Here is a 22,751-nt window from a genome sequence, read left to right on the forward strand (position 1 = left end):
AATGTCCACAATAGCCAAACTGTGGAAAGAGCCAAGATGTCCATCGACAGATGAATAGATAAAGAAGAAGTGGTATATATATATACAATGGAATATTATGCAGTCATCAAAAGGAATGAAATCTTGCCATTTGCAATGACGTGGATGGAACTGGAGGGTATTATGCTGAGCGAAATAAGTCAATCAGAGAAAGACATGTATCATATGATCTCACTGATATGAGGAATTCTTAATCTCAGGATAAAAACTGAGGGTTGCTGGAGGGTTGGGGGGTGGCAGGGTTGGGGTGGCTGGGTGATAGACACTGGGGAGGGTATATGCTATGGTAAGCGCTGTGAATTTTGTAAGACTGTTGAATCACAGACCTGTACCTCTGAAACAAATAATACATTTCATGTTTAAAAAAAAAAAGAAGATAGCCGGAAGGGAAAAATGAAGGGGGGAATCGGAGGGGGAGACAAACCATGAGAGACTATGGACTCTGAGAAACAAACTGAGGGTTCTAGAGGGGAGGGAAGTGGGGGGATGGGTTAGCCTGGTGATGGGTATTAAAGAGGGCATGTACTAAATGGAGCACTGGGTGGTATATGCAAACAATGAATCATGGAACACTACATCAAAAACTATGATGTAATGTATGGTGATTAACATAACATAATAAAATAAAATTTTAAAAAATTTATATTTTATTTCTTTTTCTAGTTTTATTGTATGTTTAGAATACCATTGAGTAGTAGTGTTTATAATGGGTACTATTGTGGTGTTCTTGATTTTAATAGGAATGATTCTGTATTTTCCTCATTTAGTATATAATATTTGCTGCAAGCTTCTGGTAATCTATCCTTTATCAAGTTAAGGAAGTTCTCTTCTATTTCTTGTTTACTAAAAGTTGTTATTCTGAATGAGTGTTGAATTTTATCAAATGTGCTTTTGGCATTTATTCAGATGACCATATGGCTTTATTCCATTAATGTATCCTACACCATTCTTGTTTTTGGATTTATTTCTTTTTTTTGACTCAGTACATTTTGAATAATTTTTTTAGAAATAGTGGTAGGTGCATACATATACAAGAAGTTTTCATTTTGTCCATACATATAGAAGAAGTTTTCATTTTGTCATCACCCTCGAATACTCATTAGGCTGTATATAAAATTCTTATTCCAACTACTTCTCAACAGATTTTTGATGTTTTTACTCTCATGGTCTTCCAGTGTCACTGATAAAATGTACTCTGATATAAATAAATTTTGTTTGTTTGCTTTCTGTCTTGAGAATTTGTTTCTTTTCTATCCCTGAAATTCTGAAATTTTACTAAAATGTAACTTATGCCCCTTCTGAGTCTTGGGAATATCTTTGTTCTATGATTTCATTATTTTTTCCCTTTTTATTTTTCCATTCTCTTCTTAAATTCCTTTTAAGATGGATGTTGGACCTTTGGAATTGCTCCTTCATTGTCTCTTAACTTTCTTCTCATTTCTTTCTCTCTTGTACTTCTTACTCTTCATTCTAGGAGACTCTCTTGATTTTGTCTTATGGATCCCTAATTCAGTCTTCAGCCATGTCCATTCTGTTATGCAGGCCTTCTGTGGGAATTTTCTTTTTAAAAGATTTCATTTATTTATTTTAGAGAGAGAGTGCACATGCAGTGGGGAAGAGCAGAAGGGGAGGAAAATGGAGGGGGAAAGAATCTCAAACAGACTCCATGCTGAGCAGAGCCTGACACAGGGCTCGATCTCACAACAGTGAGATCATGATCTGAGCTGAAACTAAGAGCTGGACTGAGCCACCCAGGTACCCCTCTATCTGAATTTTCATTTCAGGGTTCATATATTTAACTTCCAAGTCTCTCCCGTGTTCTTTTCTTATTCCCTTTTGTAGCAGCTTGTTTGTTAATGTTATATGTAGTATCCTTTTTGGTATCTCTGAGGACACTGAGTAGAATTTTTTTCTAAAAAAAGTCTCTTCCGTTCCATGACTGACCTCTTTTCCCCTGGAGTAATTTGTAGTTTCTCTGTTTTGACCTTTTGCCTTCGTCAGTTTTCCCTGAAAGTCATGAATGAAAGATTATAGTATCAGTATGGCTGGCTGGCGTGGGTATCCTTGACAGATGTGCTTCTGCATTGCATCGCTCAGTCATTGGGAGGGCTGGCCATCCCAGTCTCTAATTGCGAAGAAGCATCAGTTGTCTGGCTTCCTCTTGTGATCTTCAATGTAGGTGGTCCTAGCAGATGGTAGGCAGGTGAAGAGGGTGTAAGCCAGTGTTAGAGAACTTTCCTACCAAGGTAAGACTACTTTGCCTTTTTTTTTAAGATTTTTATTTATTTGAGAGAAAGTGAGAGTGAGAGATAGAAAGAGAGAGAGAGAATGAGCAGGAGGAGAGTGAGAAGGAGGAGAGGGAGAAGCAGGCTCCCCTCTGAGCAGGGAGCTGACTTGGGGCTTGATCCCAAGACCCTGAGATCATGACCTGAGCCTAAGGCAGATGCCTAACCAACTGAGCCACCTGGGTGCCCTGTAGACTACTTTTGTGTTGCCAGTCACACCACCTCATTACTTTAAAAATAATTTTTTGTTGTTATTTTAAGGGATTTGAGATGGGAGGAAAATTAGGTGCACATGGCCCATATGCTGTTTTGAGCTAGTAACCTCTGTAGGCTCTTCACTTTTTGTTTTTCAATGATTTCTCAGCTCTACATTTATTACTCATTTTATCTTACAATGAGGGATGCCTTCTTGGTAATTAAAGAAAAGTCTTAGGGTGTTATGGCAATTATAGGGTCAGTGCAGATGGAAAGGTCAAACCTTGCCAGAATTGCCCTCAGCTACCACCACTGGCCTGGTTACCCCGAGCCCCCTTTCCTCCGTGCTTTGTGGCAGAGGTTGTAAAGACAAAGGACCTTGATGGGCTTGAATACAGACTTTGGTTTCCTGAATTTTCTAGTGCCAGCTTTGCTGATCACAGAGCAAATGAGGTTCCTTGCATTCTCCAATTCCTCTTTTTGAAAGTGTGCTTTGAGGACAATTGTACTGTGGAAAATAAGAAGAAATATAAGTAGGTGCTTTCCAATGTGCGTATAGTTTGATTTTTCCTGCATAGCAGGTGTGTTTACGTGCTCTTGTCATGAGAGAAAGTCACTCACTCTGGATGGTGCCCCCACCCCACAGTGTGCACTGCAGGGAAGAGAAGCAGTGCATAGTTAGCATGGATGAGCTCCTGCTTCCCTGCCCACAGCGTGGGGGACCAAGAGTGGTGGTCAGAACTAGAGCCGTAGAAGCAGGAGCAGAATGCCTGATATTTTCTTGTATAGGTAAACACCAGTCCTTTAAATTACTTTCCACGGGCTAAAAATAGAATATTTGAGAGGCATAAAAAGTTTAAGGAATGCCTACGGACAAGGCCTAGTCTTGTGGTTTTATTGTAGGCCAATCCAGCCACACGGGCCAGTCAAAGTGTGTGACCTGTGGGACGGCATGTTTCCACCTTAATGGGTGAAGAGAGAATAGTAATGAGTCCAGAGAACACCAGTGGCTGTGTTTGTCCTGCTGCTGAGTTTTGTACATGGTCAGTCAGTCATACTGACCAGCTGGTGCTCCCCTTGTCCAACAGTGGTGACAAGCTGCTGTCCTGTCACCTGGCCACTAGCAGAGACTCGAGGCTCTCTCGGTTTTTAACAGCCACGGCTGTAAGGAACAAATTCCAAAGCTGTGTGGTCACCCTTCAGAGACAAGCCATCAGAACTTTCAGGAAATGTAATTTTCCATTTTCAAAAATTGAACAGTGACAATGAGGTAGTAAATCACAGGAGAGAAAAGCACGTTTCTTACTATCGTACCCAAGGTAATTTTTACAAGATTTTCATGACAAAATGCACACCATTTGCTTAAAACATCCTTAGATGCCCTTTCCCCTCTTCTCTTTTAGGATGTAGAGTACATACGATCCCATTACAACATTGAAGATTTCATCTACTTCAGTCACCACCAGCGTGAAGAACATGGGCACCTGTATCACTTTGCCCTGAACCCTGTCTTTCGGCACTACACCAAGTTTTTTCTGAAGGAGATCCTCCGTTTAGGCTATAAGTCCTGTCTCTACTACCCTGTTTACCCACAGATCAGGGAAGGCAAGGTAAAAGAATGTCATCAACCTTCGAGACGTCATTTGTGTCATGTGCCATATTTTATTCCTTCCTCGCTGAATGGATTTGGATTATAACATGCCTCTGAATTTCAAACGGCCACATTGGCCCTTTTATTTATTACACTATAGCGAAAGTCCAGAAGACTGAATTTCAGAAACATTCACAACCATTATAATTAGTGAACAATTTGTTGGCTTTTTCCTATTGACAAAACAGAGACTGAAAAGTGCAAAAATGCTCTAAGGGACATGGAAGTCAAATAATTTCTTATGGGGCCTTAGTGAAATGCCAAAGTGATCCTATTGTGTTCTTCAAGCAAAGAACATTTTTGTTTGAACTCATAGAACAAATCAATTCAATCCTATAAGATCGGTGTGCTCTCACAGCATTCCAAATAAGCCCTATAACCACTGCCGTAAGAGTGATGGATAAAAAGTGGAGATGTATGAAGGTGATGTAAACTTTATGTAGTAAATACCTCTATAACTCTGCCCAACACTGTTATACTTACGTAGACTAATCCTTTTGTGGTAAACACCATCTACTGTGTATCCATACATGCACAGATTGCAAGCTCTTCATTTGCTTCTGTCTTGCTTTCACTTACCCTATTAAGTCTTCAGAGCACTCTTCACTAGCTAAATTATCTTTTATCACCAAAGCAAAGGTGATTGTCTTTTTTTTAAGATTTTATTTATTTATTTGAGAGAGAGAGAGAGCAGAAGCAGGGGGAGCAGCAGAGGGAGAGAGAAAAGTAGGCTCCCCACTGAGCTGGGAGCCCGACATGGGGCTCGATTCCAGGACCCTGGGATCATGACCTGAGCTGAAAACAGATGCTTAACTGATTGAGCCACCCAGGCGCCCCTGTTTGTCTGTCTTGTTCAAAGCTGCATCCCAGTCCAAGTGCCTAGAAGAGTCGCACACATGTGTGCATGCGCACATCAGTGTGTATACACACACACACACGCGCGCACACACACACGCACACATAGTGTCCTGGTTATTCCATAGGCAAGGGTCTCTTCAAGTTGGCTTCTCAAGGTATTGTTTCTGGCAAGTCGATCCCTCTGTCACTGACAGCTGGTCCTCAGCTCCATGTAGACTTGAGAGGTGATGAGATTCAATCACTAGGCCAGCTAGAAGTTGTCCCATGATATCCCATTCATGACCAAAATCTTTCTCATGCTCTGCCCAGAGCCCAGGATGTTGTCATGTTTCTTCTTTGTTACCATAAATGAGCTAAGCAGATTTTTAAAATAATCTGATTCATTAAACTTAAAAACAATCTGAGGTCTATCGGTACATTCCCCAAACCAGTAATTTTGCCAATGTACCTTATTTAACAAAAGCCTTCTGGGGAAGTACAGAGGGAACGGGGAAGAAGAAAAAACATGGAAAAGATCTTTAGCGAGAGGTAGAATATGCTCTAGTGATGGTTTTTTCCTATCAAAATGCAATGTGATAGGCATGTGAATGCCCTAAATTTGAACTTAAGGAGATGGAAGGTAACGGTTCTGGTGGAAAATCCTGGTCTCACACATTTTCTTTTTACTTTGCATTTGGCCAGTCGCCAATGCGGTGACCTTCAGGATGTGATATTAAATTCTTACTTTTTATTCATGATGTTGCCTGCATCATGACTGCCTGCAGTTGGTCCAGAAAGTCCTTTTGCATCCATAATAAAAAATTGTATCTTTGACATTTCACTGAACGTTCACATATTTACCTCAATCGTGTAGAATTTGGAACGTGTTATGCACTATTTCATGTAGGATATAGAAACACATTTGGAGACAGATTTTTCCTCTCAGTCTGCACTTCCAGTTGATTTACATATATACCTTTAAACAAGTGTAAGAAGCAGTACCAGGTAATTTAGGTAAGAATTTCCAAGGTCGGCTATAAATCCCTTGACTATAGTAAAAGTGAACATTGGGCTCGAATTATGAAGATGGTTTTCCCCACACCCTCCTGCCAGGACATGTACTGAGAGATCCTCCAAGCATAAAAGCAGAACTCTGGCTAGGAAATCCTGGGTTCTGTTTTTCAGTGTGTGAAGTCAGGGTGTGAAGTTCAATGGTGAAGGATTTTAGAAATCCCTTTTAGAAGCTCTTAGAAATGCCTGGCGGTGGGCCGGGGCGAGGGGGGGTAGTGGTTTCAAATAGCAGCCAAGCCATACGTTTACCATCTTATTTATTAAACTGCCCCTAGTTTTAGTTGAGTTTTACTTGCTTTGTTTTCCAGTTTAAATTCCATAAATATGTCATTAGGGATTTTGGTGTCACAGTTCAACTCTTAAGGTTGAAATGGGTGAAATACCCTGAGTTAGTTTCACCAGAAGCCCCTCCGATTTCATAAATGTGAAAGGAATAAAAATCACCATGTTCAGTTTTCTCTGCCAAGTTTTAAAAATGGGGTAAAATGAATATTTAACACATTCTCCTAAAACATGATTTATCATAGTCTGTTACAGTAAGCATAAATCCGGCTCATAATTTAGCATTAATACAAGTCAAAATAATGTGATCCAATTTCCCTACCCCCCACCCCACTTTCCAGTTTCATCTTTTTGTTTTAAAACACGTCTTTGATCAACAAAGGTCCGGTTGGAGTGGCTGTGCCTTTCACAAACAGGAGGATTTCCACGTCTACGCTCAGCCTCCCCTCGATGATGTTTTTATCTATGTGCCTTCTTAAAGCAGCTTGTGCCAAACACGCAAAGGTTAACAGGACGCAGATAACACAGCTTAACGGGGTCAAATCAAGCTGATTCATGATCACTATGGAGAAGAATATCCTCCTGGGGAAAATACTTGTACTGAAAAATCCCATAAACCAAACCACTTGTTTATCTGTCATTCCCACAGAGATAGTAATGTAATTACTCTCGTAATTATCTTCATTAGTGTCAGGCATTATCTACAATTCATTCCTCTGCTCGACAAGTATGTTTGTTTATTTGCTGATTTCCCCCCCTCTCCGATTTGGCCCGGTTCGGACTTCTGTATTTGTGAAGCCGCGGGCACACATCTGTGCTGCACCGCCCTGACATTCTCTCCCCTAAAACGGAGATTGCTGTCTTTCAGTTCCAGAGCTCCTATGCCCACTCCCTGACATCCGCCCTTCATTACTTGGTTCCCGTGCGGCCGCGACGACAGATTGTCTATCCTCTGGAAAAGCTTGGCATCAACGCTCCATCAAAGGCGGTCTCCAAGGATCCGGTGGGTAGCCGGGCGGCAGCAGGCAGGGAGGCGCCGTGCCAAGGCACGCGGGCGTGGCAGATGGGGTAGCAGCACTGTCTTCTCGGGAGCAGGCTGCTTCTTAATTACAGGGAGCCTGGAGCTCATGCCCTTACAGGGGCGTCCTGCCGAGGCTCTCCTGCAGCCCTTTCCCTCAAGTGGTTATTTCGCAGAAGCCCCGGAAACAGAGGTGGCCTGATCCCTGGATGACAGACCCCATGGGGACGCTTTGTGTCTCGGCACAAGTGGCCTGGAGTCAGACTCCCAGCGTATGTCTATTCTCTTTCTCCTTCCTCAAACGCAGATTCCCCCTTTCCATCGATGTTTGGTTTGCAAGGCGAAAGGGGGCATTCCCAAGTCAGACAAAGCTGACAGAGACTGTAAAGCTGGCTGCGTTTGAGATGTTTGGGTCCTAAGCTGGGTTTGTTTTATCTCCTCTGTGGGGGGTCAGGAGGATTAACAGGAACATATTAGCTGCCCTGGGGTGGCACGGGGCTTAGCCTTAAAGTGAACAAGCCTGGGATGCGTTTAAGACCAGAAGAGAAGAAACCAAAATGGAACCTAGATTGCACTTTCACTGGAAACGTACGTGTGTGTGCACACGGCCATGTTCAATGAATTAGCTGGAAAAAACATGATCTTGTCAAGTTAACTTACATACATAGGCTTGTAGTATTTGTATGCACTTCCATTTAAGTAAGTCGAAAAACAAAATTCCCTGTGTGCTGACATTTGTCCATTGTGAGAGAGGAAAGAAGAAAGTGGAAGGTTTTAACTCTCCAAAACCTTTGCCAAGGAGTTGCTCGAAATGGTGCTCAAATAAAGAGCTTGGGGACCCCAGCACTGCAGGAAGTATGTCGTTCAGCTGCCCGAAGTTCCCACTCTGCAAATGGGAGCACTGGGTGGGGCGGGGTGGGGCTCCATCAAAACCCGGCTTAGCGGCACCTGCTCACTGTAAGCAAGGCTGCTTAAATTCTGCACTCATCTTTACATTTGTTAAAACAGACAATAAATTTATATTTCTTTTCTGGTAAGTTCTAACTTTATATTTGAGGAGCGACTAAAAATCAATAGCAGTTCTTTCCCCTCCTAACTCTTTATTATGGAAAATGTCAAGCATATACCGAAGTAGAGAGAACCAGATAAAGCAGGGCTTCTCCTACTGTCTGTGCTGAGGGACTTTATCTTCTTTTTCTTTTTCTTTTAATGTAGAATCCATCATAGACGGATAGTTTTATAAAAGGTGAATTCCTTAAAAATGAGTTTAAAAACAAAGGGAGACAAAACTCAAGTCCAGTTATTTTATTATTAGATTTAACAGACACAGAATTACTCTGTCCAATTGTTATAAAAGCTGCTGAGTGCTTCTCTCCATCTCTATGCTTACATCTTCGAAGACCAATGACAGTTTGTAGATGGGCACCTGTCTCACACCACACGTTGAATAGCACTGAAACTCCCAGATACCTGGCACTGAGCTTCAAAAATTTCCAATTCTTGCAATTCTTGGCCCATTTTGGATCTTCTACACCCCCACCCACTTCTCCTTCCTCCTTATCATTTTAAAGCAATTCTCAGATGCATCTATTTCATCCAGGATCATGGGTATATTCTAGGTAGCATGGCCCAGAGCACTGCAGCTTACGCTCTGTCCACACTAAAGATAAGAGTGCCCGAGCCCATCTGGAGGACCTTGGGGATGGCCACCAGATGGTCTGTTTTCGTGTAGAGATCCTGGGAGTGGACTCCTTTGGAATGAAAGCCAAGACCCATAGGTTTGCCACAAGGAGAGTGCCTTGGGGTCAGAGAGGGTGCCTTTTTCTATGGCACCCTGAAACACAGCTTCCGTAGAGTCAAGCTGATCCCAGGAGAAGGTGCCTCCCTGCACAAGGATGCAGCTTCTGTGTCAGATCAGGGTAAGGAGGAGAGAGGCTGCCCTTTCGCAGTCACGGCTGACACTCCTTCAAGGATGGACAGACCATATTATTGGGCCAGGAGAAGCCTTCACATGGCTCTGGCACCTTAAGCCAGTTCAGGGAAGGGGAGAAATCCACCTGGTTATCAAGAGCAACATTTTTCTGAATACCAAAAGCTTCTCCCCACCCCAACCCCCAGGAATCTCCAGAGCCTGGAGCTCCAGGTAGGGAGAAAGCCAGAGAAAACATTTTGCTGCATTCAGAACAATCTTATCATGACTTCCCAGGTTGGTATGAGTTGAATCATTACTTACATTTAGTAACCTTTTCTGTGGTGATCTCAGTGTGCTGTGCGCCAACCCCCCCCCCCCGCCCTGCCCCATAGAGCCCTGGCTTATTTCAAGGCACAGCAGAGGATGGACTGTTTAAATCACTCGTCCAGGAAGACAACCACTTACCAGACGGGTAGGGCTGATGCTTGGTACCTGCGGTGCTGTGGCCGTGTTGTCTATCGTATCAGTGAATTTTGACTTTTGAAGAAACACTTCTGCTGCTACTTATTGTACTCCTCCTTGAGAAGGTTTTAGTAAAGATGTAGATTCAGCAAACAAGATTTAGTAAATATTTTAGAAATCTTAAAAGTTTGATCAAAGGATTATCAAAACCATAATCCACATGGGACGGGCCTGGATATTCAAAAGTTAAAATGCCAAATTATATTATTTTAAATTATTTTTTTTCTTTTCAATATTTTAGTTGGATTTCATGCTTTAGGCCGATCATCTGAGACAAGGTGAGCCAAATAGAAATTTTCTAGGAGGAATTTCTATCGAGTCCTAAGAGCATTGTTTTCTTAGGAGAACAATAGTGTTGCAGCCATTGAACTTGGTGAAGCTGAGTGACTGTCATTACTGAATGAACTCCTTTTATTTTCCCTTTAAGTTTGCTATCTCCTCTAGCACATGGAGGCTATATGGCTCCTTCACCATGTCTGCACATTTCTCCGGCTGGGCACTTGCCTTTCATACCTTTTATCCTACTTAAACCATCTCAGAGTGACCATCCATTCCCTTGCTTTCACCTAGGAAGCCAGTCTTCAAGGGAACAGATCATTCCAGGCATGAATAATGGGATAGAGAGTGTTTCATCTCAGTGGGTTGCCAATTTGAATCTGGCACAAGCCAGCAGTGATTGAAATTCATCACTGCATGGCAGGGAAATATGCCCCCACCCCACCTCAAGGCCCTGGTTGTTTCTGCCTGGTTTGGATGATAGGTGTCCCTGCCATAGTACCTTCCCTATCATTAGTATTAATTGACAACCTGCCCCATATCGGGCCATAAGAAAGGACCTGGAAAACATGTAAATGGTTTTCATCACATATTACAGAGGTAGGTCCCAAAGATTCATCATGATATCTCCACAGTCAACCAGTGTAGATTCATGGATAAGAGAGAAGGCTTTTTTCTGACCAAGACTGTAACCACATGGGACAGGCTTGGAAGACTCACTTCTCAGCTTGAATTGGCCATCTTGGCCTCACATTGTGAGAATTATTGTAATGGAAATTTTTTTAAAAATGAATCAATGTATGGCCCACATGCATGAAAACTATGATCAGCAAAATACTCAAAATTTGGCTGAATTAATTGAATGGCCGTATTAAAGACTGTGGAGCAGTTTGAGCCACACTGACTTTGAGGTGGTTCTATTTTCTTTCCTTTCCTTCTCCCACATAGGGATACAGAGATGACTTTGACCCCTGCTCTCTGGGAGCTCACAGACTAGTGTCAGTATTAATGTAGGACTGTTTTGGCTAGTTGAGCCAGGGATGGGAGAGGGGCCACACTGGCCCCCGTATTGAGAGCCAGACTCAGGAGGAGGATCCACACTGGGGTCTGCACAATCACTTGGTAGGGAATGCCTTTGTTCCGAAGCGCTGTTTCCTTTCTAAGACCGGGATTTCAAATGAGTCTTATTTGTTTTGTTTTGTTTTAAAGATTTTATTTATTTATTTGACAGAGAGAGTCACAGCGAGAGAGGGAACACAAGCAGGGGGAGTGGCAGAGGGAGAAGCAGGCTCCCTGCCGAGCAGGGAGCCCGACGAGGGTCTCGATCCCAGGACCCTGGGATCATGACCCGAGCCGAAGGCAGACGCTTAACGACTGAGCCACCCAGGCGCCCCTCAAATGAGTCTTATTTGTGATATGAAATACCAGAAAATCTGCCTTGAGCTGAAACAGCTCCTACCCTTGCTTCAGTCTCATAGATGCTCCCCATCATCCACTTCAGTGTCTTTAGTTCTTCATCTTGGTTTACAGGATTCATAGAATTATAGTGTGAACTCATCTTTCTCCCCCCCCCAAATTTTGGGGACCAGACCAAGCCATCATCTTTCAGATGACGCAGGAATCTTACTTTCAGTCTAATCGATGCCTGTTGTTATTTTTTGTGGTGGTTTATTAGTGATGGTCTTTTAAAATCTTGACTAATGAATTCTTTGAGGCCTCCATTTTCCCTTTGTCCTTCTACAAAGGAAAATGACAGTTTATTTAACCCCCCTTTCTCAGAGCTAAGTGCAGGCCCGCTTTTTCCTGGTATGTGATCTCTCAGGAAGATGTCACTCGCTGGCATTCAGTTACCCTTTGAATTGTCCCTTTTCATCTTGGCTGTTCTTCCCCAGTCCAGCTATAATTACCATCTGATGGACTGTTACTGGATACTGTTTCACTTGTGCATCTGCTGCCCTAGGAAATTGCATTATTCTCCCAGCACCTGCTAGATTTTCCCCAGCTTGGTTGTTTCCCAACCCCTTCTTCAAACTTGGAAACTTTGGCTGCCCCTAGTTAGACTCCCTTGGTTGTATTTGTGGTCAGGTTGTGTGGCTGTGTTTTAAAATCAGCCCATTAGCATCTCCTTGGTAGAGGTTGCTAAAAATACATACGCATGTTTTTCAACATTGTATATGCACTGATCATCTTAATGTGATGATGGTGATAGTATCTTGAAATGAAATTAACGCACTTTAAATCACTGCCCATGAGTCAAGTGTGCTTTTTCAAGCCATTTCTCAGCCCTTTGTATTTGCTCCTATTTATAGTGAACCCTTTTCTCTGACATTCTTAGAATAATTTCCGTAAGTTCCTTCATGAGCTCTTTTTTTTTGCCCTTCAAATGGTACAAGTTCCATGGTCATTTCATTCCAATTCTCTGAACACTATCTAGTTTAGTATTATATGCAGTATACAATATATATCAGCATGACTTGTGTGACATCAGTGATTTATTCTCATAATTCCTTCCTCTTAGAGAGGTTACAAAATAATAACAACAACAACTACTTCTCCTGACAGTATTGAGTTCTTACTAAAGGCTTCCCATGAATCATCCCATCTGATGCTCACATCAGCACTTGTAAATTGTCACTGCTACTGTGCTCCTCAATGTACCTAAAGAAAACAGGCTTGCAGGGAAGGAAGGTAAATGACTTGTCCAAAGACTAATTCACTGGCAGAGCTTCAAATCCAGGCAGTTGGATGACAGACCCCTGCCTTCAACCATGACATATATATTCTCTATATGAATATATAGAATTTTCACTCTAAAAAGTGAAAGTGCTGCTATCATAACTCATTGTAGGAAGACCAAACCACAGAAAAGGAAGATGGCTTGACAGAGACCTTTTGGGATCTCCCAGATCTTTGGCACCAGCTACTTAATCAAAAGGTGACCCACAGATAATTGGCTTTCCCCCAGAGGGGTTTGGATTTTCCTCTTGGCTGAGTCCTTCATTCTTGAGTCCGATTCCGGGCCAGTCTGACCCCGGCTGGGCTTGGCTGGGAAGGAGCAGACGCACAGGCCCGAGCTGGTGTGCCAGGGTCAATTTTTAGACACCAGCTGATCAGGCTGTCGGCACTTCTCTCTCCAGCTTATTGTTGCAAACCTTTTGAAATGATAGTGGTAGCTACTGGGAAAGGAGGAAAAAAATTAGGATCCCATACATAGGTTATGTTGTTATAAATTTCTCGATACTCAGTTCCATGCTACATGGGGCTTCACAGTGTTCTTAGAAAGTGCTCGAGTAGATGCCTTGGATAAGTGACTGAAGGTGTGCATGGGAGGTCAGGGTTGGAAAGGATATGTGCTAGTGGCATAATTGACAAGCCTGGACATTCATTGTTTAGAAATTGGGCTGCAAAAAAATGCCAAAATGAGCTTTTTGGGCTGTGATAAGCTAAGAGACTATGAAAAGTAAAGTTACTTCTTAACAATCTCAGCATCATCAAAAATCAATCCTACATCTTTTCCTCATTTTCTAGAATAGATATTGTAGGACAATCAATCTCTCTTTCCCTCTCTCCATCCCTCCCTCCCTCCCTCTCTTTAACAGTTTTATTGAGACATAAGTCATATGCCATGCAATTCGCCCGTTTAAATTATACAATTTATTAGTTTTTAATATATTACACGGTTGGGCAAACATCATCTAATTTTAGAACTTTTTTGTCATCCTAGAAAAGAAAGCCATTAGTAGCTACTCCCTACCCACCCCTTCCCCCAGCCCTAGGCAACTACTAATTTATTTTCTGTTTCCATGAATTTGCCTATCCTGGACATTTTATAGAAGTAGAATTATACGATGTGGCATTTTGGGACTGTCTGCGTTCTCTTAGCATGTTTATAAGGTTCATCCATTTTATTGTGTGTATCAGTACTTGATTCCTTTTTTTTTTTTTAAAGATTTTATTTATTTACTTGGGAGAGAGAGAGAAAGAGAGAGCGAGCACAGAGGGAGAGGGAGAAGCAGACCTCCCCACTGAGCAGGGAGCCCTATGTTGGGCTCAATCCCAGGACCCTGGGATCATGTCCTGAGCTGAAGGCAGATGCTTAACTGACTGAGCCACGCAGGCGCCCCTACTTGATTCCTTTGTATTGCTTAAGAATATTATATGTATATGCTACATTTTATTTATCCATTCACCAGACAGTGGACATTTGAGTTGTTTCCACAATGTTGCAATGAATATTTCTGCACAGGTTTTTATGTGGCTATATGTTTCTATTTCTCTTGGGTGTATATACCTAGGAATAGAATTGCTGGTTCATATGGTAGCTCTATGTTCAACATTTTGAGGAACTTCCAAACTGTTTACCCAAGTGAGTGCACCATTTTGCACTCTCTTATTCTTAGATGAGCCCCAGCATTCCTGCTAATAAGTGGCAAAGTGCTGGTCCACTCAAGGCCACGGCTGGGCAGTGTACCTCAGAAGTGGGGCTTTCCCACCACTCCTGGACAGCGTCATGCTTGGTTGACTGTGCACCCATAATACTAGCTTCAGTTATTTTGAAAGCAGAAATTTTTCTAAAATCTGATCTCTCCTGATCTTATCTTCCTGGCCTTACCCTCTCTGGCTCATCAGCCTCCTGTAGGCCTGCATGCACATTTAGAAGAGCTCCAACAGCAGGAGGAAAAAAAAAAAAAAAAGCCCATCCAAACCACAAGAGTGGTTTTTAAGCCACCATCCTGTCCTTTGTTTGAGTCCACCTTTCCTAGTGTTACTGCTTTTAAAACAGCTCCCAACAGAAAAAAAAAGAATCCTGAGGCTTTCCTGGATGCTGATGGGTTCTTGCCACAACCCGGTAGGAAGAAAAAAAATGCATTCTGTTCCCTGCAGAGCCAGAGTAATGAATGCCGCTGAGGTCCAGAAGTGCCTCGGGATACATCAGCTGCCTGCTGGCGCTCTGGAAGGCCACAGCCAAGCCGGGCTCCTGGGTGGACCTGAGCTCCCTGGGGCAGGAACTGGCCTTCACAGCTAAGTGGCTGCTTCACAATCCGCCTTCAGGGAGGAAATGCATGGCAGCACCAACAGGAGGCTTTGCTTTGTGTATTTTAAAGTAGCTGGGGATGTAAAATGACAAAGGGGACAATTAGAGCTGCAGATGCTGACTCGAGAAGTTACCTCTTTTCCTCTTGATTAAAAAAAAAATAGGTCATTACAAAAGCAGTCCATATTCATGGTAGAAATTTTAGGAAAAATCAATACAAAGAAAATCTGTAAAAGCTGCGGTCCTTTCTCTCTAGGTCACCTTTGTTAATATTTTGGTGTTTTTACTTTTAGATTTTTTTCTGTGAAAAAAAATACACGCGATCAAATATGGTGTTTTGAAACACACATTTTTGCTGAATATGTTATGAATGTCTTTGCACATTACTAAGTATTCCAGAGTGTCCTTTTAATGGTTGCACTTGCCCTGTAACGAGCAACCCCTAACCGTCCATGAGTACTTTCTGTGCCGGACTCTGTGTCACACACCTGCACCCCGTGCTCGCAGAAGTTGGGCTGTCATTGTCCCCATTTTGCGGTGGAGCAAACAGGTTAGGAGAGGTTCGGTTATGTAACAGAGCATTAAGCCCAGCAGGACTTGTGGGAATAATGATGAAGCCACTTGATTTCTGCCTTCTGCCGCTCTGTAAATATGTTCACTGTGGCCAGGCGGAAAGTGGGCAAGGCCTGTGACTTTTCTGGACAATTTAGGTAACGGAAGTTGCGTGGGCCACTACTCCAAATCACAAAACCTCATCTTCATCCCACAAAATGTCCAGTTTCGCTTCCTGTTATAATCAAAACTCAATTTTCATCCGAAGATGAGTTCCCCCTCTCCCTGCTGAAGCCTGTAGCTGGGGAAGGAGGGCGGAGTAGCCCCTTTCTCTCTAACTCACCATGCCCCCACTTATCTAGCATCTATTTAGCTTGTTATAGTTCAGGGTTGTTTTCTTTAAGCCTGTTAGTTTCTTGTTATTTAGCTATATTCCTGGTCCTTGTGAAACTGGGGGGCCAGGGCAGGGAGGAGCCGCTGGGGGAGCAGGACGTCTGCACTTGACTGCCACCGTCATCAGAAGGCACCTGCTCTGTGGGCCGGACTCCTCTTCTCATGAGCGGTGCTTGGTTTCCTCAGAGATTCCTGTCACTGGGGGCCTCCCACCTGCACCCCCTAGTGCAGGCCATGCACCCTCTAGCTCTGCAGCCTGAGTCTGTCTTAATTTCCCCTTTAGGTGGCCCTGTAGGAAGATCCTCTGATAACAGTCCACACCTGCCAACAGGTGGCCGCTGCAGGCCACCTTCCCTTCGTCACCTAGCAGCAGCCGGCCTGCCTGTCGTGCCCTTCAGCTCTCTTGGGCAAAAATCACATAGCAGTCCGCCATGTCCACTAACTGTGGGAACTCACGTGAGGGTCGCTGAGGGCCCCCAAACCCTTTTCTTGAGACTTAAAATCAAAGACGAGGCCATCCCCGTGTCTTCTCTTTGGGGTAGAGTGGCATATGACCCAGAGTGCATCAGTTTCTCACTGAGGAAATCTCCAGAAGAATCTTCTCTTATGTCTGTGTTCTTCTTACCCTTTTATATCCTCATTGTGAATGAGGGGTTTAAAAGTCATTTAACCAGTACTTGCCCACCTGCTTTGAAGGTTTTTGCAGGAAGAGCTTCTTTGGAATGTAGCATCCATTGTCTTCGTGCCTCTGATGTCCTGTGTGACATAACTTACCCAAGGCCAGACGGCTGCTAAGCTCAGGCTTTGGGATCCCAGCATCCTGGTGCCAGATCCCAAGATTGACCACCACTGTTGTTGGTAGCCAATTCCCTAATGTTGGTCATTTCAGTTTCTATCCAAATTGTAACATTATGAACAATACTATCATGTCCATCCTTATTATTTTTTAGTACATTCATCATTACTTCCTTTCAGTAAATCCTGGAAACTATTTTGCTAGGTCAAAGGTAAAGCTACTCTTTCTTGAATAAAAAAACATGAAGTTTTAGAATTTGAAAATGAAAGTTATGATTCCACACTTTAAAAAGATGATTTCTCTTTGCAATGGGTTTGCTTTGTCTAAGTAAATCATCAGTATGCAGGAAGCCCTCTTTCTTATTGTCAGATATAAATGTTACAAGTCAGATAATGAGGTCTGCAAAATGGCAGTCTTCCATTTTCCCATTTTCTTCTGGCTCCACTGAATCTCTCCGTGGAGTCTCCACTCCACTTGATGGGAGAAGTAATCCATCAGTTCCAAGTAAATTTTACCATTTAAAGTTTAAAAGGAGTCCATTCAGGAATTTTCCCTCTTTTATTTATTTATTTTGTCAGTGGGGAAGACATCACAGTTCTCAGGAGCCCGTGAAGCATCATGGCATCATGAGGGCACAGAGGGGTTGGGGGAGCCATTGTGGGGTGTCCTCACAGGCATCCACAGGGTTTCAGAACAATAGCTCGTCCTCAGCCCATCCCTTATTTTGGCATCCAGGTCCTCAGTTGGCACTTAACTACTTCTAGTGGGGACAATCCCTCTTCACGGCCTTGAGAACTTTGGAGTCAGGCATGGTGTTGACTGCAGCGTGCTCTTTCTCAATATATATCCCTTTCCCTCACACCCCTCTCTGTCTTCCGTTCACCCCCTCTGCTTCCCTCTCTGCCTCCCTCCCTCCTTCCTCCCTCTGGGCTTTGAGAAGCTCATGACCTGCCTTATCTCCTTTCTTGCCCTGACACCACCCTCAGCCATCTCCACCCTTCTCAGAACAGGGGGCAGGGGCATGTCTGTGAGGCACAGATCTCTCTGCTCCCATATTCTCCAAAACCTCTGTGAGGATCCTGTCCCTGTCTTCCCCTTTTATGGCTTTAACCAGAGGGAAGGAGAGACCTGTTCTGTACTTGTCTCTCTTTTCTTCCTATTTTCCTCCCCTTTCCAGTTTTGGGACAACAGACGTTGCAATCACCATGGGTTCTTTTGAAATCTGTCGTTTGAGGCATCAACTCTGACTTCTGATACTCAAAAGTCAGGCTTTTTTGAGATTCAAAAACCTTTTCTCAATCTGCCGTCAGTTTTGAAATGAAAAAGCAGAGAACTGGCCCACTTACTCTCCTGCGGCTCTCTGTCCAATGGCTGGCGTCCCCTGGCTGCTACCTGAAGGGTCAGAAGAGGCCATGAGTCAACAGGGATGGGAATGAAATACATCTGTTAATATCAAATAACGCCCCCCCCATGATGATAACAATAATGTACACACAGACTACAGACCAAGAAGGCCCCCGTGGGGCTGGCCCCCTCCCTCTGGCCCATGGAGAAATTATAAAAACATAGCTCTACTCATTATGAAGTGAATTTTGTCCATGGATGCACATATTATAAATCTGTTAGGTCTTTTCATGAAAGCTTTTAGATGTTGTATCTTATTAATAAATTCTAGTTTAAAAAGGAAAAAAATGAAAGAGAGAGAGAGAGACAAACCAAGAACCAGACTCTTAACTATAGAGAACAAACTGATGGTTATCAGAGAAGGGGGTGGGGGGAGGGGGGGACATAAGGGATAAGAATTAAAGAGTATGCTTATCATGATGACAAGAAATAAAATGATTTTAAAAATAAATAAATTCTAGTTTTAAAAAGTAGGATATGCTTTCTTGGGAGATGGGAAAGACTAGGGAAACAGACAAGCCATCCAGGAACCTAGAGAGGTTATACATTTCCAAGGGGCTCAGGCGGATTCAAAGTTTTCCAGTTTAGTGATTTTTATAAAGCCGTCGGAGTTTAGTTGTCTTCACTGACACACTCACCAGCTCTGAAGGGAAAGTGACATTTGTGTATATCAGAGGCAAAGGAATAAGTGGGCCCGGAAACCGAAGTGCCGACTACCTTCCTGCCCACCCCGGGCTGCCTCAGCCCAGGGAGCCCGCCGTCCCGGCACATTGCTCCCTGTTACAGGAGCAGCTCGAAGCCCTCAGCCCTCCATCCTCACACCGCTGCTGTTCTCTGGGGTCGAAGCTCTTTAGGGAAACAAAAACCTTTATCCTGTCTCTTGCCTCCAGACCATTAAGCTGAGTCAAGATTACTGATGTCATGATCTCCATGGTAACCAACTAATAAGCAAGAAGAAAACAAAAAGCGTGGCTTAAAAACAGGAAAAAAAAGAGATAGAATAAATAGGTATGGAAGGAGCGTGGGAGCCATAAAGGTTTTTTATTGCTACTTGTTGGAGATCTCAAACATGAGTCAACCACAGTGCTGGCAGGCCCGAGCCATTCAGGCGGTTGAAACCCCTGGTAATAAACATAAATTACATACTATACCATTGCTCCTACTTCTCGCACTCTTCAGTTGTGTCCCGGCTTTTGTTTGTTCTGTTTTTGTAATATAATTCAGAGCGTTGAAATGATCACCATGGTAGTCGTTATAATCGAGGTTTTTATGGTAGTTTATGTGTTTAACCAAAAGGAGCCACGCTGCCAGGGAGCCAGTCTCGGGCAGCACTCTCCTGTCACCGTGGTGACACTCTGCTGGCCCAACCCATCCCCGTTGTCATCACCACCATTCACTGACCCTCAGTACAGCGTTCCAGTGTAACCAGAGATGATTGTTGATTTTAAAAATTGAACCAGGCACTTTTCTTTTCCTCCCTCCCTCCCTCCCTCCCTTCTTTCTTTCTTTCTTTCTTTCTTTCTTTCTTTCTTTCTTTCTTTCTTTCTTTCTTTTCTTTCTTTCTTTCTTTCCTCTTTCTCTCTCTCTTTTCTCCACGCCCAGCATGGAGCCCAACACAGGACTTGAACTCATGACCCTGAGATCAAGACCTGGGCTGAGATCAAGAGTCGGACGCTTAACCGACTGAGCCACCCAGGCACGCCCAGGCATTGTCTATCACAAGTTTTAATTTGTGAGCAGGTCACAAATGATGTCTGATAGTGTCTTGTGGAATTATATATAATTGGCCACTATTTTAATTAGTTTACTAGACAGCCTCCTTCCCCACACACTGGGTCTGGGATCACTCTGTGTTGGTAGGACCCCAGCTAGTGGCCCCCTGGGCCATGTGACTTCTAAAGCTCACCCCTCCCTTTGTGTCATCAATAGGGGAATAGACACACAGATAGATAAACACCTGTGTGATCTGATTCACCCCAAAGGCAGGAGCAAATGCCAGATTCTGAAGGCATTTGGGTGGCTAGTTCAACTCTATGCCCAGTGCCCTGCCCATGACCTTGGTTCGTCATCCCTTTTATCTTGTCAGGTGTAGGCACCTGACTCTATTCTTCATGGGGATTTTTCTACCATTCCCCTCTCCCTATGTGTTTTGCTGTGTGGGAGCTGTTTGCTCTGGAGGATGCTGCCTAGGGCCTAAGAACCCTTGGCCCCTCTCAGGGCAGCCAGGCTGAGATCCAGTTTCCCTTGAGCATGAAGTGAGACAGGACATGAGCGGCTTGGCTTTTCTTTCCCAGCATGCTTGCCTTCTGGTGACCTGCCCCACTGGAGAGCAGATGGGGGATACAGCCCACCAAGGCCAAATTCCAAAAGAATCTCCAGGCTCTAAGTAATCAAATTGATCTTTTAAATTTTGTTTTTGTTATTTAATTAGGGTCTTATTTTAACTATATAAAAATATGCATGCATATGACAAAAGCAGGAAGGAAATACATACAAACAAAAGTAGTTGTGCTGGTGTTAGAGGGAATTTAGAAAAAAGTTCTGAATATCATCCTTTGCAAAATTAAACATAGCAAAACATTAAATAATTCAATGAAACTATTCAATTGGTCTCATTATATTTCTCTGCAAATAAAAAATATGCTAAAAGTAAGAAAAATGAAGGTAAGTCAAGAGAAATGCTAATAAGAGTTAACATTTGTGTTTTATTTGAAAGGCACTCTTCCATATTCTTTATAAGAATGAGCTCATTTAATCCCCACAGGCACCCCTGGTCAAGGAGCTCTTTTTATTGATAAACCACATAGTTAGGTTTCAAGTCCATCTTCTTAAGTGCTTCTTATGAACCAACCTCTCTCCCTCTCCCTCTCTCTCTCCCTCCCCCACCGCCCCCCCCACACACACCATACAAACATTGTCCTAGAGAGTGCTGGAAGTCCAGGCATATGTATATGATACATAATCAACTCCCAGAGTACACGTGATTCTGCAGTCCTGTTCCTCACCCCTGCCTCCTCTCTCTAGGTTCTCCCCCAGAGCCAAGTGGATTTGTCCTTGCCTGAACTGGCTTCTCCACCCCAGCACATCACTTGTCTAGACTCTGATACACACTGGGGTTTCAATCTACCATTCATGGAATAACCTCTGCCTTGCCTGGACAGACTCCTCTGCCTGAACATGGGCCCAGGACCTGTTCTGCATCTCTGGTTAGGAAGTTCTGAGGTGGAGACTTAATTTATGTCATTTGAACTTCATATCAGTATTTATTGTGTGCTGACCATGGAGTGGGCCCTGCTCTTGGCCCTGGGGCTGCAACACTAAAGGGGACAAATTCCTGCCATGCTGGTGCCTATGTTGCAGTGAGAGAGGCACACAATGGACAGACAGACAGGACAGACAGACTCGTGCCAGGTGGTGGCAAGAAAAAAGACTGGGAGGGGATGGAGGATGAGGGGTGGGGGAGTGGGGTGGGGAAAACTTCTCTGGTAAAGGTCATTTAAGCAAAGACCTGACCTGAGGGGGCAGAGGGGTGGTGGGAGGGCCAGGAAGAAGGAGCTGATTTCCCTTCTTCATACCTGTCTGAAACCTAGACGGTCCTTGGGCCTGACCCTTGCCCCCATGGGAGAACCGCCTCCACCTGGGCGCACTCTCATGGGCACACACCCAATGACACAGCACTGATACTTTGCCTTTGATTTCAGTTATTTTTTTAAGATATTATTTATTTATTTGAGAGAAAGAGTGAGAGAGAGCACAAGCAGGGGGAGCTGCAGAGAGAGAGGGAGAAGCAGGTTCCCCACTGAGCAGGGAGCCCGATGCGGGGCTCGATCCCAGGACCCTGGGATCATGACCTGAGCCGAAGGCAGAGGCTTAACTGACTGAGGCACCCAGGTGCCCCTTCACAGTTATTTTAAATGAATTTCATGCAAGAAGCCCAACAGATGCAGTAAACGTTTCAAATTTTGTATTTAAACCTTCTTTTTCTTGTTAACCTTCCATAGTTTGCTCAAAGCCGAACCAGAGCTATGTGGAGTTGTAACGCCCCTTGAAACAGTGACTTCTATTTTTTTAATAAAGGGGGGGGAAAAACCCACTCAGCTAAGAGTTTAGAATTTCAGGTATCCAAATGTTTGGAAAAGGTTAAATATTTTACCTAGATGGCAGTTGGCCTCCTAGGAATTCCTGGGGAGGGCTTTGTATCTGTTTAAGAAAAAAATGACAAAGTAACTGCTATTTTGAAGGCTTTACTTAACAGATGTGTAGAGTATAGAAATCTATGTATTATTAAATAATTCTTTATAATATGCTCAAGAATAAGCAATTTGTAAGCCTGTTTACGTTCTCGCCATCTGGGTGCATTCTGTCACCCATCTGTTTCATGTAATTATGTAATTATCAATATAAGGAAAGAATAGGTGATATAATTAACAAGAAAAACCGATCCACACTGAAGAGTAAGAATGACATGCATCTGTTGAATTGC

General features: G+C 43.5%; 1 protein-coding gene across 1 annotated transcript in view; it reads left to right on the forward strand.

The window, feature by feature from the left end:
• The window catches only part of LOC102737394 (cilia- and flagella-associated protein 61), an 83,376-nt gene that overhangs the window by 30,136 nt on the left and 30,489 nt on the right, over positions 1-22,751 (forward strand). Inside the window, exons 3-4 of the mRNA XM_081831991.1 lie at positions 3,923-4,129; positions 7,229-7,363. Coding sequence (XP_081688117.1) covers positions 3,923-4,129; positions 7,229-7,363 — 342 coding nt within the window. The remainder of the gene's footprint in view (positions 1-3,922; positions 4,130-7,228; positions 7,364-22,751) is intronic.

This window comes from Leptonychotes weddellii, chromosome 10 (genome assembly GCF_054177405.1).
Source record: "Leptonychotes weddellii isolate Sample4059 chromosome 10, ASM5417740v2, whole genome shotgun sequence".
NCBI lineage: Eukaryota > Metazoa > Chordata > Mammalia > Carnivora > Phocidae > Leptonychotes > Leptonychotes weddellii.